This window comes from Parasteatoda tepidariorum, chromosome 5, assembly GCF_982258835.1.
Source record: "Parasteatoda tepidariorum strain Cologne lab strain chromosome 5, Ptep-v5.0, whole genome shotgun sequence".
Taxonomy (NCBI): domain Eukaryota; kingdom Metazoa; phylum Arthropoda; class Arachnida; order Araneae; family Theridiidae; genus Parasteatoda; species Parasteatoda tepidariorum.
This window is the reverse complement of record NC_141759.1, coordinates 96,918,648-96,941,970: the sequence shown is the minus strand read 5'-3', so window position 1 is coordinate 96,941,970 and position 23,323 is coordinate 96,918,648. Positions and strand designations below refer to the sequence as shown.

The 23,323-nt window shown below is 32.0% G+C and overlaps 1 protein-coding gene across 2 annotated transcripts in view; it reads left to right on the top strand.

The window, feature by feature from the left end:
- Positions 1-23,323, top strand: part of LOC107440822 (uncharacterized) — a 90,759-nt gene that overhangs the window by 5,239 nt on the left and 62,197 nt on the right. The window contains exon 2 of one of the 2 annotated variants that reach the window (XM_087164582.1): positions 9,856-10,541. The exons of the other annotated variant lie outside the window; for it this stretch is intronic. Within the exon in view, the coding sequence (XP_087020708.1) occupies positions 9,856-10,471 (616 nt within the window). The 3' untranslated portion in view covers positions 10,472-10,541. Of the gene's footprint in view, positions 1-9,855; positions 10,542-23,323 lie in introns of those variants that run through there. 2 annotated transcript variants of the gene reach the window in all.

Genomic DNA, 23,323 nt, shown 5'->3' with positions numbered 1-23,323 from the left:
TACGTACAGGAAGATATCCTATTTGAGACGGTGTTGACGGATAGGATTTTAAGATTGTCTCGTTTTAAGCGTTAGGTTTCGAGATACCATAGATTAGATTGTAAACGCGAATTCTTTTTGATTGTCTCGTTTCAGGCACTACATTTCGAGAAAACCATAGCTTAGACTGTAAACGCGAATTCTTCTTCTTTTTTTTTTTACGTACAGGAAGATATCCTATTTGAGACGGTGTTGACGGATAGGATTTTAAGATTGTCTCGTTTTAAGCGTTAGGTTTCGAGATACCATAGATTAGATTGTAAACGCGAATTCTTTTTGATTGTCTCGTTTCAGGCACTACATTTCGAGAAAACCATAGCTTAGACTGTAAACGCGAATTCTTCTTCTTTTTTTTTTACGTACAGGAAGATATCCTATTTGAGACGGTGTTGACGGATAGGATTTTAAGATTGTCTCGTTTTAAGCGTTAGGTTTCGAGATACCATAGATTAGATTGTAAACGCGAATTCTTTTTGATTGTCTCGTTTCAGGCACTACATTTCGAGAAAACCATAGCTTAGACTGTAAACGCGAATTCTTCTTCTTTTTTTTTTACGTACAGGAAGATATCCTATTTGAGACGGTGTTGACGGATAGGATTTTAAGATTGTCTCGTTTTAAGCGTTAGGTTTCGAGATACCATAGATTAGATTGTAAACGCGAATTCTTTTTGATTGTCTCGTTTCAGGCACTACATTTCGAGAAAACCATAGCTTAGACTGTAAACGCGAATTCTTCTTCTTTTTTTTTTTACGTACAGGAAGATATCCTATTTGAGACGGTGTTGACGGATAGGATTTTAAGATTGTCTCGTTTTAAGCGTTAGGTTTCGAGATACCATAGATTAGATTGTAAACGCGAATTCTTTTTGATTGTCTCGTTTCAGGCACTACATTTCGAGAAAACCATAGCTTAGACTGTAAACGCGAATTCTTCTTCTTTTTTTTTTTTACGTACAGGAAGATATCCTATTTGAGACGGTGTTGACGGATAGGATTTTAAGATTGTCTCGTTTTAAGCGTTAGGTTTCGAGATACCATAGATTAGATTGTAAACGCGAATTCTTTTTGATTGTCTCGTTTCAGGCACTACATTTCGAGAAAACCATAGCTTAGACTGTAAACGCGAATTCTTCTTCTTTTTTTTTTTACGTACAGGAAGATATCCTATTTGAGACGGTGTTGACGGATAGGATTTTAAGATTGTCTCGTTTTAAGCGTTAGGTTTCGAGATACCATAGATTAGATTGTAAACGCGAATTCTTTTTGATTGTCTCGTTTCAGGCACTACATTTCGAGAAAACCATAGCTTAGACTGTAAACGCGAATTCTTCTTCTTTTTTTTTTACGTACAGGAAGATATCCTATTTGAGACGGTGTTGACGGATAGGATTTTAAGATTGTCTCGTTTTAAGCGTTAGGTTTCGAGATACCATAGATTAGATTGTAAACGCGAATTCTTTTTGATTGTCTCGTTTCAGGCACTACATTTCGAGAAAACCATAGCTTAGACTGTAAACGCGAATTCTTCTTCTTTTTTTTTTTTACGTACAGGAAGATATCCTATTTGAGACGGTGTTGACGGATAGGATTTTAAGATTGTCTCGTTTTAAGCGTTAGGTTTCGAGATACCATAGATTAGATTGTAAACGCGAATTCTTTTTGATTGTCTCGTTTCAGGCACTACATTTCGAGAAAACCATAGCTTAGACTGTAAACGCGAATTCTTCTTCTTTTTTTTTTACGTACAGGAAGATATCCTATTTGAGACGGTGTTGACGGATAGGATTTTAAGATTGTCTCGTTTTAAGCGTTAGGTTTCGAGATACCATAGATTAGATTGTAAACGCGAATTCTTTTTGATTGTCTCGTTTCAGGCACTACATTTCGAGAAAACCATAGCTTAGACTGTAAACGCGAATTCTTCTTCTTTTTTTTTTTTACGTACAGGAAGATATCCTATTTGAGACGGTGTTGACGGATAGGATTTTAAGATTGTCTCGTTTTAAGCGTTAGGTTTCGAGATACCATAGATTAGATTGTAAACGCGAATTCTTTTTGATTGTCTCGTTTCAGGCACTACATTTCGAGAAAACCATAGCTTAGACTGTAAACGCGAATTCTTCTTCTTTTTTTTTTTACGTACAGGAAGATATCCTATTTGAGACGGTGTTGACGGATAGGATTTTAAGATTGTCTCGTTTTAAGCGTTAGGTTTCGAGATACCATAGATTAGATTGTAAACGCGAATTCTTTTTGATTGTCTCGTTTCAGGCACTACATTTCGAGAAAACCATAGCTTAGACTGTAAACGCGAATTCTTCTTCTTTTTTTTTTTACGTACAGGAAGATATCCTATTTGAGACGGTGTTGACGGATAGGATTTTAAGATTGTCTCGTTTTAAGCGTTAGGTTTCGAGATACCATAGATTAGATTGTAAACGCGAATTCTTTTTGATTGTCTCGTTTCAGGCACTACATTTCGAGAAAACCATAGCTTAGACTGTAAACGCGAATTCTTCTTCTTTTTTTTTTTACGTACAGGAAGATATCCTATTTGAGACGGTGTTGACGGATAGGATTTTAAGATTGTCTCGTTTTAAGCGTTAGGTTTCGAGATACCATAGATTAGATTGTAAACGCGAATTCTTTTTGATTGTCTCGTTTCAGGCACTACATTTCGAGAAAACCATAGCTTAGACTGTAAACGCGAATTTTTTTTTTTTTTTTTTTTTTTTTTTTTTTTTTTTTTTTACGTACAGGAAGATGTCCTATTTGAGACGGTGTTGGCGGATAGGATTTTAAGATTGTCTCGTTTTAAGCGTTAGGTTTCGAGATACCATAGATTAGATTGTAAACGCGAATTCTTTTTGATTGTCTCGTTTCAGGCACTACATTTCGAGAAAACCATAGCTTAGACTGTAAACGCGAATTCTTCTTCTTTTTTTTTTTTACGTACAGGAAGATATCCTATTTGAGACGGTGTTGACGGATAGGATTTTAAGATTGTCTCGTTTTAAGCGTTAGGTTTCGAGATACCATAGATTAGATTGTAAACGCGAATTCTTTTTGATTGTCTCGTTTCAGGCACTACATTTCGAGAAAACCATAGCTTAGACTGTAAACGCGAATTTTTTTTTTTTTTTTTTTTTTTTTTTTTTTTTTACGTACAGGAAGATGTCCTATTTGAGACGGTGTTGGCGGATAGGATTTTAAGATTGTCTCGTTTTAAGCGTTAGGTTTCGAGATACCATAGATTAGATTGTAAACGCGAATTCTTTTTGATTGTCTCGTTTCAGGCACTACATTTCGAGAAAACCATAGCTTAGACTGTAAATGCGAATTTTTTTTTTTTTTTTTTTTTTTTTTTTTTTTTTTTTTTTTTTTTTTTTTTTTTTACGTACAGGAAGATGTCCTATTTGAGACGGTGTTGGCGGATAGGATTTTAAGATTGTCTCGTTTTAAGCGTTAGGTTTCGAGATACCATAGATTAGATTGTAAACGCGAATTCTTTTTGATTGTCTCGTTTCAGGCACTACATTTCGAGAAAACCATAGCTTAGACTGTAAACGCGAATTCTTCTTCTTTTTTTTTTTTACGTACAGGAAGATATCCTATTTGAGACGGTGTTGACGGATAGGATTTTAAGATTGTCTCGTTTTAAGCGTTAGGTTTCGAGATACCATAGATTAGATTGTAAACGCGAATTCTTTTTGATTGTCTCGTTTCAGGCACTACATTTCGAGAAAACCATAGCTTAGACTGTAAACGCGAATTTTTTTTTTTTTTTTTTTTTTTTTACGTACAGGAAGATGTCCTATTTGAGACGGTGTTGGCGGATAGGATTTTAAGATTGTCTCGTTTTAAGCGTTAGGTTTCGAGATACCATAGATTAGATTGTAAACGCGAATTCTTTTTGATTGTCTCGTTTCAGGCACTACATTTCGAGAAAACCATAGCTTAGACTGTAAACGCTAATTCTTTTTTTTTTTTTTTTTTTTTTACGTACAGGAAGATGTCCTATTTGAGACGGTGTTGGCGGATAGGATTTTAAGATTGTCTCGTTTTAGGCGTTAGGTTTCGAGATAACCATAGATTAGATTGTAAACGCGAATTCTTTTTGATTGTCTCGTTTCAGGCACTGCATTTCGAGAAAACCATAGCTTAGACGGTAAACGCGAATTTTTTTTTTTAAATTTTTTTTTTTAAATTAACGACCGAACAATAAAAAACATCTCTATTCAATATATCATATTTTTTTTCTAGAAACACAAATTTAGCTTTCATGAGCTAACTTGGTAATTATTACTAATCGATGGTTATTATTATAACAGTGCTTGACTGTGTTGCATTACGTAAGACATCAGTGTATGGAATAACAGGTTTACCTTTTAAAAAAAACATCCGTTTAGCGAATACCACGGCCAGGTGTGTGTCAGGAAATGGTACTTAACCATAAAAAACATCAGTGTAAATAATATTAAGTAATGGTTATTTATCTTAAATAAACTTTACTATAACGTGGGGAAGTGTATGCCAAGAAATGATACTTTACCTGAAAAAACATCACTATAAAGAGTACCGAGCAATGGTGCTTAGTATAGGGAGTATAAACTTAAAGGGAATACCGCGGGTAAGCGTATGCTAGGCAAGGGTACTTAAACTTTGAAAAAAAAAAAAAAAAAACATCAGTGTAGGAAATACTGGACATGGACAGTGACATGACGAACGCTTTGCGTTTTGTTATCACGGTTAATGGCATTATTATTATTATTAACAATAAACGGTGCATAATGCATGATAATAACCCTGTTATTACTAATCCATATTCCATACAGTGATGATGTTTTCCCTAATTTATACTTAATTTATAGTAAAGAAGAAAGTAACTATTTTTTTAAAACAAAGGAAAACGTATTCCAGCTAATAAAATATTAAAAGAATATTTAAATATAAAATATTAAGGTGTATTACACTTGAGTTTATTTTAATTATGTTTCGAAATTTATTTAAAAATCAAACAAGTTTGCATCAGCAAGTATGAAATCACCGGCTGAAATGGGTATTCCAAACAAATTCTTTCTTCGCCACAGCCTGAAATAAAATAATTTTTGTCTACCTCCTCAACTGCCTAAATTGAGATATCCCTGTAAATGATTTATCCAAATCCTTAGTTTCTGCGAGTGCTTTTAAAAATCCTTAGTTTCTGCGAGCATCCTTAGTTTCACATTCTTAACTATATTGTCGATTTTTTTTTTTATACCGTGGTTAAGAAAGACTCAAAATAAATATTTATTTCTGCATTTTTTATTATTATTTTTTAGAGAAAATGCGTACTCACTACACCTAAATCGCCTATTGAGGTGAAGAATAAAATAAATAAGAATCGAAGAATAAGGTAGCGAATCAATGATTCAGTAACTCAGATTGGAACGAATCAAGAAATCGCTGAATGAGTAAATCGATATTACCTTAATCAATAAATCTATAGATTCCGAATTAAGGAATAAAAGCTAAGATAACTTTAATTCTTAAATTGGGGCACTATTATAAAATCATAATTATTAAATTATAATTGGGACGCTATTAAAAACTAATATATCGCTAATTCCTTAATTGGAACGCTACAATAAAGGAATAAGGATCAATGAGCTAATAAATAAGTTAATTGGTGAATACACAAATCAATAAATCAGGAAAACAACAAATGAACAATTAAAATAATTAATAAATTAGCAATTAGAAGATTTAATAAAAAGTTTGCTAAAACGGACTCTAAGGCTCAACTTCTGTTTTAAAAACGATAAGTTGAAAATTAGAGGTTTTATTTTGCTTCATTTAGATTACTAACGATTAGTTATAAGTGGATCAATTAATCAGTGTGTTCAAATAATTGATTATTTAGTGAATCAATGATTAAGCGATTAAACAAATTAACAAGTAATCGATAAATAAAATTGAATCAGTGAATAAGAAACATCAACATAACAGCGAATTAATATAAATAAGGGAATCAACAGGTCTGAAAATAACTTATTTATTGATTAGCCGTTTCAGTGGTTCAATGATTTATTGATCCATTAAATCACCCTTTCATTGATTCAGTAATTCGTTGACATGCTCATTTCATGGTTCCCTCACTCATTCGTTGATTTATTCATTCTCTCATTCGATGTTGTAACTTGCGGTTTCGCTTTTCATTGATTCGCAAATTTATTGATTTTTCATATTCATTGATTGCTCCGTTCTTTGATGACTCTACCAACCCCATTCAATAAGTCTTAGAGCGAAGTTGTATCTTCGATTTCGTCGTAAACTCGCATTGTTTTCCGAACCACTTTTATTTCGGGCTATACCCATGTTTGTTTAAGTTTAAAATCTCTATATTTTTACCACGAAACTATTACGACACATGATTCTCAAACCTCACATATGACTATCGATTTCCTACCACGTTAGTTCGATTTTGCAACGGATTTCATCGCAAGTCTACGTGGTTTTCGATCGCAATTCCGCAATTATTATCATGAATTTCTACATAATTGTTTAAATTCCCAAATTTTCTTTAACATACTTTTACAAAACTCCCGAGTCAGAAATTTGTGGAATACGACTTCGTGGAATGCGAAATCGAGAAAAATAGGATTTTTTGCTGCCGATTGTTTAAAAGACAGGTGGAAATATTAAATATCGCTCTCGTTGTACTCCCAGACCAATTTTTTTCATATAAATAAAATTTAAAAAAATGTTAGATCGTAATTAAAGAGCTAAAAATATAGTCGCCCACTCAATATTTATTGGTCGCCAATGGCGACCGAGTGTCCATATTTCTCGAGTTCAAACTATGGTGACATAGATATAAAGTCCCTGTATGGTGACTTACCCTCCTGTTTGGATAAGTGATAGGGTTAAAATTCTGGTTAACCTGTTCTTCTCTCTGTCCGATTCTGGTTAACCTGTTCTTCTCTCTGTCTGATTCTGGTTAACCTGTTCTCCTTTGAGCTTAAATCAGTAATTTCAATCGAAATTACTGATTTAAGCTCAAAGCATTGAAGGAGTAATTCAGATAACTAATATTAGTGGTTCTCCTTAATAAGAACTTTAATTGTCTAAATGAGAAATTATGCGTGCTATTTCCTAATCTCTATATATTACTGGATTGCGGTAAAATCCTAAAATGGTTCACCTCTTGGCAACTTTTTTGAAATCTCGCCAAGTTGGTGATTATTACTTGAATCAACATTGTTTTTTTTTTATTATTAAAAAAAAACAATTCAAATTATTACATATGTATTAAAATATTTTTAATAAAATGAAAAATAATCAAAATAGACGCTCTGTAAGGTTGCACAACTTATCTCCCAGAAACCTAGTTTGGCGAGATTTCAAAAAATCGGCACCGTCTGAACTATTCGCGGAAAATCAATTCTTTGAATAAATCATAACTAAATTAGATTAATTTTGTTAAAGTATAGAACTTTTTTCCATACTTTCATTATAATTTCAATTAATGCTTGCGCAATGGAAAATTCTTAAGAAACCACGTTTGGGCCACCACGTCACCACATTTTAACTTCTACAGTTGCCTGATACCAAGCGTATTTTTTTCCCTTTTCAATTCTTACTATTAGTTTACACTCTCCCTATACGTATTTTTATATCTTGTTCAGTGCCGGGATAGCCTGGGCGGTAGGGCGTTGGGCCCATGTCCGAGAGTTCACACCCCGCCAGCCGAAGACTCCCCGTGTAGCGAAGTGACTGATGCACGTTAAATCTGTCGAGTCGTAAAAGTCCTCCACGTTCCCATAACAAATTAAAACCTCTGGGGTTACTGGATTGGAGATCGATCATTCTCTGATTCAGGTCAAAATTACGATCTGTGGATGAATGAATGGATGTATGAATGGGTCCGCCCTATAAACGGGTGCGACGTATGGTGTGGCAGAAGTCGAATTCGTGGCTATAGATGGCGCCTCTGAACGCACACTCTGCTTTAAATTTGTTCGGTTTCGCCAAGCAGGCTTGCCCGTGTGGCAAGTGGCATTAGAAACAACAACAACATATCTTGTTCAAATAAATTTTTTTTAAAACTTGTAGTGGATGGTACTTGATGTTAATTTAGCTTTTTTTTAAATATTAATTCCTTAATTAAATTTTATTAATTAATTAGTTTTATATTAGATTTATATGGGAGAAATTTTTTTAATTATTTAATAAAAATTAACTTAAATAAGATTTTTCTTTGTTAACCTAAATAGGAATTGACTTAAAATTTTTTTAATACTACTTGTTTCTTGCTAAGTTAGAATTAAGTTACCTTCTTAATTATAAACTAATACTCATTAGACCTTGATATTTATTGTCTTCAATATTTTCAGACAATCGGTTGAACAAATTCGTTTGTATATTTATCATAGTAAGATTTATTCACACATTATTGTTGTTAATATTTTCAGACAATCAGTAGAACAAGGGTGGGCGAAAAAAATTGTAATTATTTAATAAAAAGTAACTAAAATAAAATTTTTTTTTGTTAACCTAAATAGGAATTGACTTCAAATTTTTTTAATACTACTTGTTTCTTGCTAAGTCAGAATTAAGTTACCTTCCTAATTATAAACTAATACTCATTAGACCTTGATATTTATTGTCTTCAATATTTTCAGACAATCGGTTGAACAAATTCGTTTGTATATTTATCATAGTAAGATTTATTCACACATTATTGTTGTTAATATTTTCAGACAATCAGTAGAACAAGGGTGGGCGAAAAAAATTGTAATTATTTAATAAAAAGTAACTAAAATAAAAATTTTTTTTGTTAACCTAAATAGGAATTGACTTCAAATTTTTTTAATACTACTTGTTTCTTGCTAAGTTAGAATTAAGTTACCTTCTTAATTATAAACTAATACTCATTAGACCTTGATATTTATTGTCTTCAATATTTTCAGACAATCGGTTGAACAAATTCGTTTGTATATTTATCATAGTAAGATTTATTCACACATTATTGTTGTTAATATTTTCAGACAATCAGTAGAACAAGGGTGGGCGAAAAAAATTGTAATTATTTAATAAAAAGTAACTAAAATAAAAAATTTTTTTGTTAACCTAAATAGGAATTGACTTAAAATTTTTTTAATACTACTTGTTTCTTGCTAAGTCAGAATTAAGTTACCTTCCTAATTATAAACTAATACTCATTAGACCTTGATATTTATTGTCCTCAATATTTTCAGACAATCGGTTGAACAAATTCGTTATATATATATCATAGTAAGATTTATTCACACATTATTGTTGTTAATATTTTCAGACAATCAGTAGAACAAGGGTGGGCGAAAAAAATTGTAATTATTTAATAAAAAGTAACTAAAATAAAATTTTTTTTTGTTAACCTAAATAGGAATTGACTTAAAATTTTTTTAATACTACTTGTTTCTTGCTAAGTCAGAATTAAGTTACCTTCCTAATTATAAACTAATACTCATTAGACCTTAATATTTATTGTCTTCAATATTTACAGACAATTGATTGTACAAATTCGTTATATTTATCATAGTTAGTTTTATTCACACATTATTGTTGTTAATATTTTCTGACAATCAGTAGAACAAGGGTGGGCGAAATTTTTTTTTAATTATTTAATAAAAAGTAACTTAAATAACATTTTTCTTTGTTAAACTAAATAAGAATTGACTTTAAATAAATTTTTTACGTTACTTGTTACATGCTAAGTTAGAATTAAGTTAACTTCTTAATTATAAACTAATACTCATTACACCTTAATATTTATTGTTTTCAATATTTTCAGACAATCGGTAGAACAAGGATGTGAACAGCAGATCGACCCTCTGAGTATGTTACGAAGTACCGAAACATTCTGTCTGTTCCTAAGATCGAGAATCAAAGAAAATTTCCGAAAGGAAGTAGAATATACACTGAAGGTTTTATGGGCGTCCATCCCGGATCCCTTGCAAACGCAAGAAAAAATGGCCGCCTGTTTGAATAAGTTTATGAACTTATTAAACGAATCTAAACCCTTAGTTGGCAGGTTACCTCCAAGTGCTGCTGAGTGTGGTAACTTAACTCACGGTTTGGTGAATTTTATCCAAGCTACCCAACGATATAAAGTATATATTTTAAAATCATTCTATGAGAATCCTGAGATAACTAAGCAAACCTGGCAGTGGTACAAAGCTGTTGTTTTAAAAGATGGCAGCCATTTGGACTCGCCAAGGAGTTTACGACACTTGTCCAGGTGTGCCGTTCGCCATAGACTTGGCATGAATTTTCAGCTGCCTAATGGTGTACGATCACTCAATCTTGATATCAAATTGAAGGGTTATCTGTTGTTGAAGGAATGCGGTCTGAATCCTTTCGAAGACGAAGATCATTTGAAGGAAAAACTCATCGATTTGTACAGTTAGCATTCATTCGCTTTATATGTAACACTTGTATAAATGTCAATGTAGTGAATAAATGTGACGTGTTTTGTTATGTTTGTTGTAGTTACTCAACGGATCAATAGGTGGCGCCACTAATACTTTATAAAAAGTTTTAAAATAACATTATTTGTATTAAATAAAATAATCAATTTAGTAAAAAGTAAATGTAAACAATTATTAAATATTGAAAATGTAATTTACATTAAAAAACAATAAATTTAATAAAATAAAATATAAACAATTATTTTTATTTTATCAATGATTTAGGCATTTATTCTCGAATGTCACACCACATAGTTAAAAAAGTACTATTTTTTTTGTTATACGATCACCACCAAGTTCAGCAATATTAAATTTACTTGATTTTATTCTGAGCCAGTGATAAAATGGCAGGAAAAAAAAAACGTATAAAAATAACAATCTTATTGGCGCCATCTATAGACCCGTAAAATGAATCACATACTAGGACGATTAAGTGCGTTACTCTCGATGCACAGCTTTAATTCTTAATCTTATAATTTTACCGTATGAAATTATCCGGGCTTTAGAAGTAAAAAAACAGCTTATATTTTTTAAAAAGTAATTTACCATTTTTAAAAATCGCCAAAATGGCGAGATTTTCCACCTATGCTCACTGCAAACATGATTGAGATATGTAAATATTCCGCCATTATAGAATAGTTCGTAGTAATGCTGTTTACAATTTTGTTTAAGAGGAGAAAACAAATATACACCTTCCATAAATAAGAATATCAGTAATTATAAAGAACCTACTCATTAAAAACATGAAATTGTAACGTTCTGCCATTATAGAACAGTTTGCGTTAATATTGTTTACAATTTTGTTAAGAGAGAAGACAAACAAATACAGCATCTATAGGTAAGAATAGTAGTAATTATGAAGAACTTAATCATTAAGTATATGAAATTGTAACATTCAGATTTTATAGAATAATTCGCGTTTTAATATTGTGGACAATCTTGTTAAAAGAGAACAAAACAAACAAATGTACCTTCTCCTTGCATAGCGAAGAATATTAGTAACTATGAAAAATTTAATCATTAAGAATATGAAATTGTAACGTTCCTCCACTATAGAATAGTTCGCGTTAATATTGCATACCATTTTGTTAAAAGAGGAAGCAAACAAATATAGTTCGTTAACCAGGAGTTGGCACTTGGCTCTGCCTTCATCACGTGGTATCCGATTATACTATTTCGCTATTTTTGGGAGAAAGATGTGAACAATTCTGAACAAGGTTGCTATTTAACGATAGTATGACAAAAATAATTATTTCGAAATCTTTATGTACATTTTTTCACATTAAATATTTCATAAATTTGATATTTCTCTCTTTTGAGTGAATAGTTTGTCCTTTTTGAGACGTTTTGCTGCAAAATTATAAGCTATTTAATTAGCTATAATTAGCTAAAGTATAATAGCAGATGATAAAGCGAAGTAAGTGACTGAAAAAGAATCGACTGTTTAAGTTTGAAGCGCATTAAGGGTTGTCTCAATTTCAAGCGTGTAGACTTTTCTCCTCTTACTCCCACGCCGAAATGAACTCTTCGCCCCAGGAGGTGGGGCCAACTCCTGATGAACGAACTATACACCTTTCATGGATAGGAATATTAGTAATAATGAATAATTTAATCATTAAGAACATAAAAATCTCTTAAATTTTTAATGTCCTCCTTTTGTTCTTATTTTTATTTAGGACGCATGTAACTTAAAATTAAAAGGTTAAGTCATAATTTTAGCAGATGACACGACACTCTCATCAAATAATTTAAAAAAGATCTAGGAAGCGAAATTAACGACGATCTTTACAAAAACCAAAATTGGTTTATTAATAATCCCTAGAACTTAAATATCGACAAAACTAATCTTAAAATTTTCTAATCCACTAATCTTTCTAATCTAATCTTTTCTAATCTTCGCACGGCTTCTCACTTGCGTAAAAGTATTAAGCTACAGGGGTAAAAATTAGAATCCGTAACCACTATAAAATAAATACTTGGGCGTGCATATTGATTGAAACTTGAAATAAAAAGTCCATGTAAATTATTTAAGATTTATTTTGAGTAGTTCTGATTGTTTAAAATTTCTTCTAACTTTATAGCCTGCTTTATATTTATTATGGATTGACATCGTTCTTTAACCCTACACTGCGTAGTTCAGTATTTATGCGTCCTGATCGCGTATTTTAGTATCCAAGTGATGTGATATACAGTGAAACCCCTCTATAGTGAACGAAATGTTCGCTCCCATGCCTTGCTACTCACGTATAATGTTATTTTTTGTGGATATAGTGAACCAAAAAAAGAGAGGAAGTTGGATATTATGAACTTTTTTCTGTCTTCGACTGATTGAAGACTGATAATTTTGAGATTTCTACGTCAAAACAAATACATACCATACCAATTTTTAAAACCATCTATAGCGTGGATTGTAGCAATAAGCATTTTTTCTTGTTTGCTTCATTATTGAACAGGTTTGAAATAACATAAATTGAGGAAAAATGATCGGAGAGAAAATATAAAAGTTATAAATATTTTTGTTACTCAGTATTATTTTTCTGTAATTTTTGTATTTCATTCAATTCGTCATTTATTTAAATAATGTCGTGTAATAAAAGGGGGGGGGGAGTTTGGAACAACCAGTTAAAATTGTTTGCGGAACGGATATAGTGAACCAAAATTTCGGTTCCTCGAAGGTTCACCATAGCGGGGTTTGACTGTATTTCATATTCGCCCTACTGCAAAGGTTAGTATCCAAACTAAGTGACATCTGTCTTATTTTTCACCCATTGCTTAGTTTAGTGATCCAAATGAGGTGACATCTTTCTTAATTTCCCCCACTGCGTAGTTTAGTAGTCCAAACGTTGTGAAAATTTTATTATCCCCCTCTGCGCAGTTTATTTTTGTTACGTCGAACTACAAAAGTGGTCCGTCCGTGTCAACGCCTTCTCTCTTCTAGAAGACGTTGAGTCAACAGACAAAGGGAAGTATGGATTCTAAACATGCTTTTAAATCATCTTAATTCAATTTCTTCAAATAAACCGATGCTGTATTTACTCTACTCGAGGGTATCTTTCAAAACGTTTTTGGAATGCATCAAAACACTCATTTGCTTATCTAAAAAAAAATTCACAGTAATTTAATATCAAGTAACCGTCCTATTTAAAATTTATATCTTTTTTCTTATTTTAAGCATTTTATAACCGACGACCCAATTTTTTTGGGTTCTCGACTACTAATGTTCACCTCCGTAGCCTTGTAATTTTGAACCCAATCCAGAAGACAAGGGAACTCCTGGATCAAGTATAGGGAGGAATTTGCCTTCGTGGAAAACTTTTTGATGGAACTAACCCGCATTTGCATTACATGGGGAGGAAAACCACGAAAACCTTATACGGTCAGCTTGACAGTAAGGGGACTCTAACCCATGATCCATCTACCACTGAGGATATTTTACGTCAGAACTGTGGTCAGTGCAAGCAGGATGCGAAATTTGTATCAACCAGTCATCGTTGGGGTTCGAACCCGGTTCATCTCATTGAAAGGCGAACGCTCTATCTCCTGAGCCATCACGGTTCAATTTTAAACACTTTAAACGTCCAAAATGGGCGCTTTTGGACCAAAAATTAAGGTTTTAATAGAAAATTTTTACTATAATTCGTTATTTGCAAGCGAAACCATCATAGAAAAATCGTGGCATTTGTCGATTCAGAAATCGATCAGGTTCTAGATACACGTGTGACGTCACTTACAGGTACAATTAAATGTGATTTAAATTCCAAGGTTAGGCGTAATCACTTCACATCGTCTCGAATTGCAAGAACCCAATCTAATATATATAATTCTCTTACGTGGCTTCCAAATTTTGGCTGTATTTCTTTTCCGCCGGTCGCAACGTTTGCTTTGTTTTGTTTACGTTACTATTTCTCTTACCTGGTGAATCGATCGATGATTGCCGCTAAAAATGTCACTTGACAAATCTAGCTGAGGTGGCTCAACATATAGCGCTTTTAAAAACGGAAACTGAAATAACCAGAGAGCATCAGCTATGGCAATCTCATACTATTAAGCTGGGCAGAAGTGAGTAGTCTTTGTCGATAGATCTCTATGTTAGTATTTTGTCGAAAGCGATTTTTTTTCACGAATTTATATATTACGAATTTATTTAACGATTTTTGATTTATATCACGAATTATACTATAGTACATTTCTAATAGGTTTAACGAATTACATGTCATTTATTTGAATTCAAATTTATTTTAATGACTTAGTTGTGACATTAGGTCACAGCCTAATTTATAAATATCCTTTTTTTAATCAATAATACTAATTCTTTTAATTTTGTAATACATTCGTTTTATTTCATCATCTTTCTTTAGCCCCTTAAGCGGTAGCGCATTTTGGACATTCTCCCCCTAAAATTCCTTACAGCTCCTTAAAAGAGCCCCTTTCCTTCGAAAAGTTTCCACCCTTTTTTTTCTGAGAATTCCTCTGGTCGTCGGCACCTTTCATCTCCGCGTGTTTGTTGTGTTTCTCAACCGTAACTTTTAACGCATAATCATTTTTTCATCTCAACTCGTGATTTTTAGGTAATTTAACTTTAACTTTTACAACATGCACTACAACTTCAATTTTAAGTTTTTGTATCTTATAAAAAGGATGAGCGCGAAAGACGATGAGCTTTCGATAATTTGATGTCATACAATTTGCTGCCCTCCGCTTAACGGAGTTTTTAACATTTTTGCTCCCACCCCCCTAAGGTGGAGAAGCGTTTTTTTCGAAGGATGGCCTCTCTGCGCCATCTTCTTTTGTGGGGCTTTGTTCACTGAAAATAACTCCCCGATCGCCATGATGTCCTTTTTCATTGCCTCTGACGAATTGCTTACTAAAGAATTTTCCTTTTCCTGACAAATTGGATTAATGTTTCATAAAGAATTTTCCTTTTCCTGACAAATTGGATTAATGTTTCATAAAGAATTTTCCTTTTCCTGACAAATTGGATTAATGTTCCATAAAGAATTTTCCTGACAAATTGGATTAATGCTTCATAAAGAATTTTCCTGATAAATCGGTTTTTAAATGCTTACTAAAGAACTCTCCAGATAAAATCTCCAGTTTTTTTGAAGGATGATCCGCTGACCAACTACCGTCCGGGATGGAAATCCCCCACAGTCCGTTTGAACTCCTGTTTTCCAGTCATCACTAATTCCACATCCTTGGCATGAGCCATTCCTAAAATGATGTAGTGCCTCAACCTAATGATTTGTCTAGTTTGTTTTTTTCTCCAATAAAACAATAGTGCTTTTTCCAAAAAAGAACTGGACTGAGTCCTTTTTCACTAGCCAAAAACTTTTTGTTTGTCTCACCCTAAACTCATCTCCGATCCAGGACTGGATATCTTTTTATGGATAAAAAAAGGTACGTGCTTTAAATATACTTGGTATATTCTAGAACTGTTTTTGAAGAAGAAGAATTGCTATTCTTCTGGGTTAGCCAAACTTCGTAAAATGTACAACTAACTATGTTTCACCCGGCCATTATTTTTTTAGTTTTTTTTTCTCTTTTCTAAATTGTTATTTTTTTTGCAACTTTTTCATTCTTTTCTATACCCAACCTTAATAGGGCATCTGGTGCCGTTCCGCTTTTCGGTTGGTGTATATAGTTTTTAATTATATTTATTTTGACCAGGGAATGTGTATTATTTCAAATTAAATTTTTTTACTATGAGTAAAGTAAGATATTATTATTCAATGTTTAATACAGTTAATTTCAATAAATTTCTTTAAGTTTGGAGTAGGAAATGAATTGTTTATTTCAATAGTTTTTGATATTAGCCAAATAAACAATAATAAATTATGCAATGTAATCAAATTTTTTTAATAGACTTTATGTTTTGATTAGTTAATTAATATCTTGTTTTGGTTATTTACTAATTTGTTTCATACAATAACCAAATAGATAATTTTTTAAGTTGAGTAAATAATAATTATTTGTCATAATTTCTGTAATTGAATATTACAATTGTTTTATAATAGTGATTAAAAATAACGATTTTGATTAGGATGATTAATATAAATATTTTTAATTAAATAATAAGTAGTAATTGGATAAGGTTTGGTAAATAATTTTTCATATAACAATTTAAAAAGAAGATTCCTTTTATTCTATAAAATTGATGTTTACATAAATTATTTGAAAAATAAAATTTTTTCACAGCAATTGGTTAAAATAATAATCATTACTTAATATTTGGTAAATTCTATGTGTACTAAAAATTTTGCTTCGTATGCTTTTGAAATAGGTCATGTTTAATAATTTAAGTGATTATTTTGTTGAAAGGTTATTGAATTGATTTTTAATAGGTATTGCCAATGTCTTACTCTCCTATATTGCTAAATTATTAGTGTTCTAATATATTATACTACAATTGATTGGTTTTTGAAAATGTTTGGGTATTTATTTGCACTTTGAAATAATTAATGACAATATTGTTTTTGTTCTAATGGTTGATATTTCTTGTTTATGCAAGCATATCGTTTTTGATTAACTGTAATTTGAAGGGTTACCTAATTTTTTTAATTGTGTTTTTCTTGATATTTAAATTTATTATATTTTAATGTGTACTTTATTTTCATGAGGTTACCAAATGGTTACAATTAGTAATAATACTTGTTTAATTGATACTATCATTACTTAATATTTTTCATTAGATGACCCCAATTCAAACCCGTAATAGAACTTATTCTAATCCAATAATTATGCCTGACAACGTAAATAACATAGAGGCCAATAGGCAAACCCCTAAATTCAATTTCAATAGTCCAGAATTTTCTGGAAATTCTCAGAATGTAGAGTGGTTCCTGAACCAAATTAAAGATCTAGTAAAATTAAATCAATTTGATAATTCGGCTGCTTTATACTTATTAAAATCAAAATTGTCTGGGGCTGCTCTCACTTTTTTTCAGAATTCACCTGAATGTAGGGTGGTCACAAAGTTCGAGGATGCATGTCAGCTGCTTCAAAATTTTTTCAAACAAGAAGATTCTTCCTCGGCTGACTTGGCAAAATTTCAGGCAATCAGCCTTTTGCCCTCTGAAACTATCAAAAATTTAGAATATAGGATAGATTCTCTTGCCCATAAGGCATATAACTTTATAAATGACCAAACTGCTTTGTCTCGGATAAAAGCCATGCAGTTCTTATCTGCAATCCCTTTGCACCTTAAGGAGACTATTCTCATTGAGGGAATACAAGATTACCGCGAGATGGTCAAAAGGGCCAATCATATTGTGACAATTCAACAATCATTAGCTGGATCGGCTACTCCTTTAGTCGCAGCTCATGCGGTGACTCAGTGTGCTTCTGCTGCACCTGATCAGCTCACCTTAATTTCTAAACAACTCGAAATGTTGACAACAAAAATTGAGACTATGCAGTCTAATTGTAATATATGTTCGAAACCCCACAGCACTAAATTATGTCCCCTTTTAATTCACCCTGTACAGAACCAGGATCGGGTTGGACATGAACAACCTCGCCCAACTCCAAACCTTCACTGTGTTTTCTGTAATAGGTCTGGGCATATCATGAGTGTGTGTCGAACGTATCTCAGACATTTAAGACAAAATTCATTCGGGCCATTGGCGATGCATTCTTTTCCGCCACAGTTCCCCATGGTTTCTCCCAGGTTCACTGCACCGCAGTATCCACCACCACCGATTCCTAATCAAAATGAACAATTTAGACCGAGGGTTAATAATAATACTAATTATAGAGGTAACAATCCTTTTAAACTCTCGCAGGAGGCAGTAGGGGATGGCCCTGTCTTCTCATCCACCAAACCATCCAAAATCTTTGATATAAATGAGTTTATGTCAAAATCTATGTATAATTCAAATGTTACTATTAGGGAGTTTTTGACTAACTGTAAATATAAAGAAAACATTGAACACATAAATATTGTTTCACATGAAATTAATCTTCCTACAATTGCTTCTAACTTTAAAAATGTTAATGTAAATTTTCTACTCGATAGTGGGTCGTCAGTCTCATTATTGACATTAGATACTTTCAATGCAATTAGGGCTCATAATAAAGTAAAATTCTTATCAAGAAAAGTCCAAATAAGAACAGTTAATTCTCAGCTTCAATTTTCGGCGTGTGCTGAAATTTCCTTTAAAATCCATAATAATTTTTTTCGACATCAATTTTTTATTGCAGATATTAAGAGTGATACTTTTCAGGGAATTCTAGGTTTTGATTTTCTAAGAACACATAATGTTCTTATTAAATTCCAAGACGAGTTGGTGCAATTTAGTAATTTTTGTATTCCTTTAAATAATTTTGATAAGTTAGCTTCTAATCATACCAATAATGAACAGATTGATGTAGTTTTAAAAAATAAACTCACAATTGAGCCAGGCGAGACTGCCATTGCCCATTTAAGAATTAATTCTTTTGCTAATCAAACAAATAAAGAAGTGTATTTCACACCTACTTATAATTCAAAAATTAATATTCATCCTTCTCTTAATGTTGTTGACAATAATATGTTTAATACAATAATCCAAAATAATTCTGATAACACTGTTCATTTAAATAAAGGCTTGAATATAGGTTATATTATTTGTAATTTTGTTGTCCAAAATAGTAATAATGGTAATAATGTAGATTTAAATGATTGTACTAATCTAGAACAGTGTAATTTAATTACTGCTTCTCAGGATATTTTAAATTTAAGAAAAGATGAACTAAAATCTACTGATTTTGATTTAGAACATTTAGACACTGATCAAAAATTAATTCTTCAAAACATTTTATTGGAAAATTTTGCTGCATTTTCTAAAACCATAAAAACTTAAGATGTACTGATCGTGTAGTTCCCTCTTTAACATTGAAAAATGACAATGCAATAAAAACCTTACCATTTGAAATTCCATATGCTTTAAGGGATGACATTAAACAAGAATTAGATGAATTAGTGGAAGCCGGGATTATTCATAGGCATGTTAGCCATTGGGCTGCTCCACTAGTTTTAGTCAAAAAAAAAAAACTCAGAGAATAGTCAAGGAAAACCTAAGTATCGGTTAGCTTTGGACTTAAGACTACTTAATGCAGTGGTAGAAAGCTCCACTTACCCTTTGCCTAAAATAAGCACGATAATTAATGAAATTTCTTCATATAAATTTTTCACAAAGTGTGATATTCGAGAAGCCTATAGGCAGGTTATGCTTCCTGAACACCTACAGGACATACTAACTTTCACTACTCCTTTTGGATCCTTCGCTAATAGACGACTCGTTTTTGGCCTCAAAACGGCAGCGAGTACTTTCCAGGCTTTAGTAGACCTAATTATTGAGGAATTAAATACTGACGGTATTAAAGGTATACATGCTTATCAAGACGATTTCCTAATCGGAGCAAATTCCTTTGACGAAATGACTAATAGAATATCAGCGTTACTTAAAATTTTAACTAAATACAACTTAACTTTAGCTCCTAATAAATGTTCTTTCTTTAAAGATTCTGTTGAATATCTCGGTTTTGTAATTTCCCATAAGTGTATAACCCCTACTTCATCCAATATAGCCAAAATTACTTCATTTGCTACCCCTCGTAATGCCAAACAGGTTAAGAAGTTTATAGGTGTGTGTGGCTTTTATCGCCATTTAATTCCAAATTTCGCCCAATTAATTGCTGTGTTGACTAAAGTTGCTACAAAGCAATCTAAATTTAAATGGAGTGACGAACAACAGCGGGCATTTGATGCATTACAGAATGCATTTTTTTCGAAACCTTTTGTTCAATTACCAGATTTCAGTAAACCGTTTTTCCTAAATACTGATGCGAGCAAATTAGGCATTTCAGCAGTTTTGATGCAGGAGCATGAAGGATCTCTTCGCCCTGTCTCTTTTTTTAGTAAGGCTTTGTCCAAGTCTGAGAAAAACTATCCCGCCATCAAATTGGAGCTTTATGCAATCTTTAAGGGTGTTACAGCATTTAAATCTTACCTCTATAATAGAAATTTTACAATTCTGAGTGATAGTAAACCCCTAAAACATTATCGCAAGGTTACATCACCTGCTGATATTATCACACGTTGGTTGCTTGCTTTAAGTGAATATACTTTTGAGTTTATACATATACCTGGTCATGAGAATGTGTTAGCCGACTGGTTTAGTCGTTCTCCTGATCCTAATTTTTGTCAACCTGCGTTAAATAGTAATGAATCTGAACTAATTTTACCTTTCATTGATATAAATGAAGACCATGTAATTCATGCTTTAACTAATAATGACTCCCCTCTTCAAATTTCTTTAGACACATTTAAATCGGAACAATATAAAGATCAAAATATTCAGGAAGTTATTTCTCTTTTAAACAATCCCACGTTAATTAATCAATCTAAGACTGAACATTTCTTTTTAAATGATGGTATATTAATGTATGCTACTGAGGTTTTTCCTCATAAACACAGAATTGTAGTTCCAAATTCATTAAAATCTAAAGTGTTAAATATTTGTCATGTTTCCCATTCTGGTATTCAAAAGACGTATGAGCTTGTGTCTAAAAGATATTTTTGGAAAAGTTGTTACAGTGATACCTGTAATTATGTTAAGTCTTGTGAATTATGTATTAAACATAAACAGTCTGCGAGCAAGCCTGCTCCTTTAAAATCAATGTGGCTACCTCAGAGGCCTGGACAATTTGTCTCAATGGACATTGTAGGACCCATTAAGAATTGTGGATATATTTTAACTTTCATAGATCATTTCTCTAGACATTTAATTTTAAACCAACTAGTCAATTTAACCACTGAGACTGTTTCTAAACATTTAATGAATTATATTACTCATTATGGTAGAATGTTATACCTATTAACAGATCTAGGCACTCAGTTTAAAGCTGAGGTTTTTGAATTAATCAATAAAAAGTTAGGCATAAAATTAGCCCATAGCAGTGCTGCTCATCCTCAAAGTAATGGAATGAGTGAACGCATTAATCAAGCTATTAAGTCTTCTGTTTTAACTTTACATGAGAAAGGTGTTTCATTTGCAACCAGCTTATTAATTCACCAAAATATATACAATGGTTCAATTCACTCTTCAACTAAATTCACCCCTAACTTACTTCATTTTGGTCGTAATTTGGCCTTAATTTTTGATTGCTTTGAAACTAGTGTTGAACCAATACATTTGGATAAATCTCACTATTTATTGGAGACCTTAAATGAGCTCAATATTGCATATGAAAATGCTTACCATAATTCTGAACGAGCACAAGTCAAACAAAATTCGAGACAAGGTGCGAAAGCAAAATTAAGATCACTAAATATTGGTGATATTGTCTATTTAAAACATACTAATGTGTTTAAACCTAAATTTGATGGTCCGTTTACTATTTTGTCAAAATTTAATGATGTGGATTATGTAATCCAACTTTTGGACAATACGAAGGCACCTAAACTAACTGTTCATATAGACCGTTTACGTCTATGTCCTCATAGGAGGCAAAATTTGCTTTTTCATCCCTCTTTGGATACCTCCCCTAGTGTAATTGATAGTGATATGACTCTCCCTAAGGCTTGTCCTTACAATTTAAGAAGTAAATAATTTTTCTAAATAAATTTGTTTGAATGTAACATTGATATGTGTGATGGGTGTTATTTGGGTATCGGTGTATATGATGCTGGCCGTCATATCCGCGGAACATCGGGATCCTGTAGTACTTGTCAGGCAATACCAGTGATTTTTTTTGGTTAAATTTTTTTTGATATACAGTTCTTGTAACTAATTTTGTCAATAGTTCTAACATCTTTTAATTGAATGAGGTATTCAAATTGTGATATGGTTTGTATGGTGGATGATGAGCAGTGCCCTCCTTTTTGCGACTCTACAAACTTTATAAGTATGGGTTCGTGTTTGTGGTTGTTCATGTCTAACTGATTGCAATTTTTTTTAACAAATATTTCATGGTAATATTTGTATTTTTTAAATTACGTAAACACATAATTGTAATTAATTAATGACGTCTGATTATCGAATGCCAATTTTTTTGTTTTTCGACCCTGTAGTTCTGTACAGTATATTTTTTTTTCCTTTTCTAGTATGTCATAAGTCACTATTATTACATACAAAATTTTTTTGGATTTTGCAGAGTGTGAGTTCTCTTTGCATTAGTAATGTATACAAGTACACCTCATTGTACATCTCAAGGTGTCACAACGGTTGTTATGATTTTTTATTGTTTTGTGTTATGTTGTTTTATACAAAATTGTTGATGCTGAGTTTGTTCATTGTATATTGTTCAGCAATTTTTGTTAGGTAATGCTTTTTGTAAGCAATGTGTCAAGGCCTTGTTTTGTGTTTGTTTTGTTTTTAGCAGTTTTTTTTGGTCAAAGTTCTGTGAGTCAATTTGTTGTTTTTAAGTGTTAAAATTCCTTGCAGTTTTTGTTAAGTTTAATGTTTTGCCTAGGCTTTTCCTGTTACAACTAGTAAATTTAATTGCAATTTTTTTAAAATTTTTTTTCAAGTCTAAAATGAATAATTTTTAATGCACTTATTGCTCTCACTAATGACTTTGATTTGTTTCAGGTATACATTTTGATGTGTACTAATTTTTTGTCGTTTTAACTCGGATTACTACTTATCAATCTTGTTTGATTGGTTTCAATTTTTTTCTCAAAATTCACTTAATGGATTGATGTACAAAATGCTGTACAAAGTTTTTTTTCGTTTAAGCTCGGAATATTGTCAGTCTACAATGGTAGCCTGATTTTTTTCGTTTGTTTGCAATTTCTCAATTTTTTTGTTC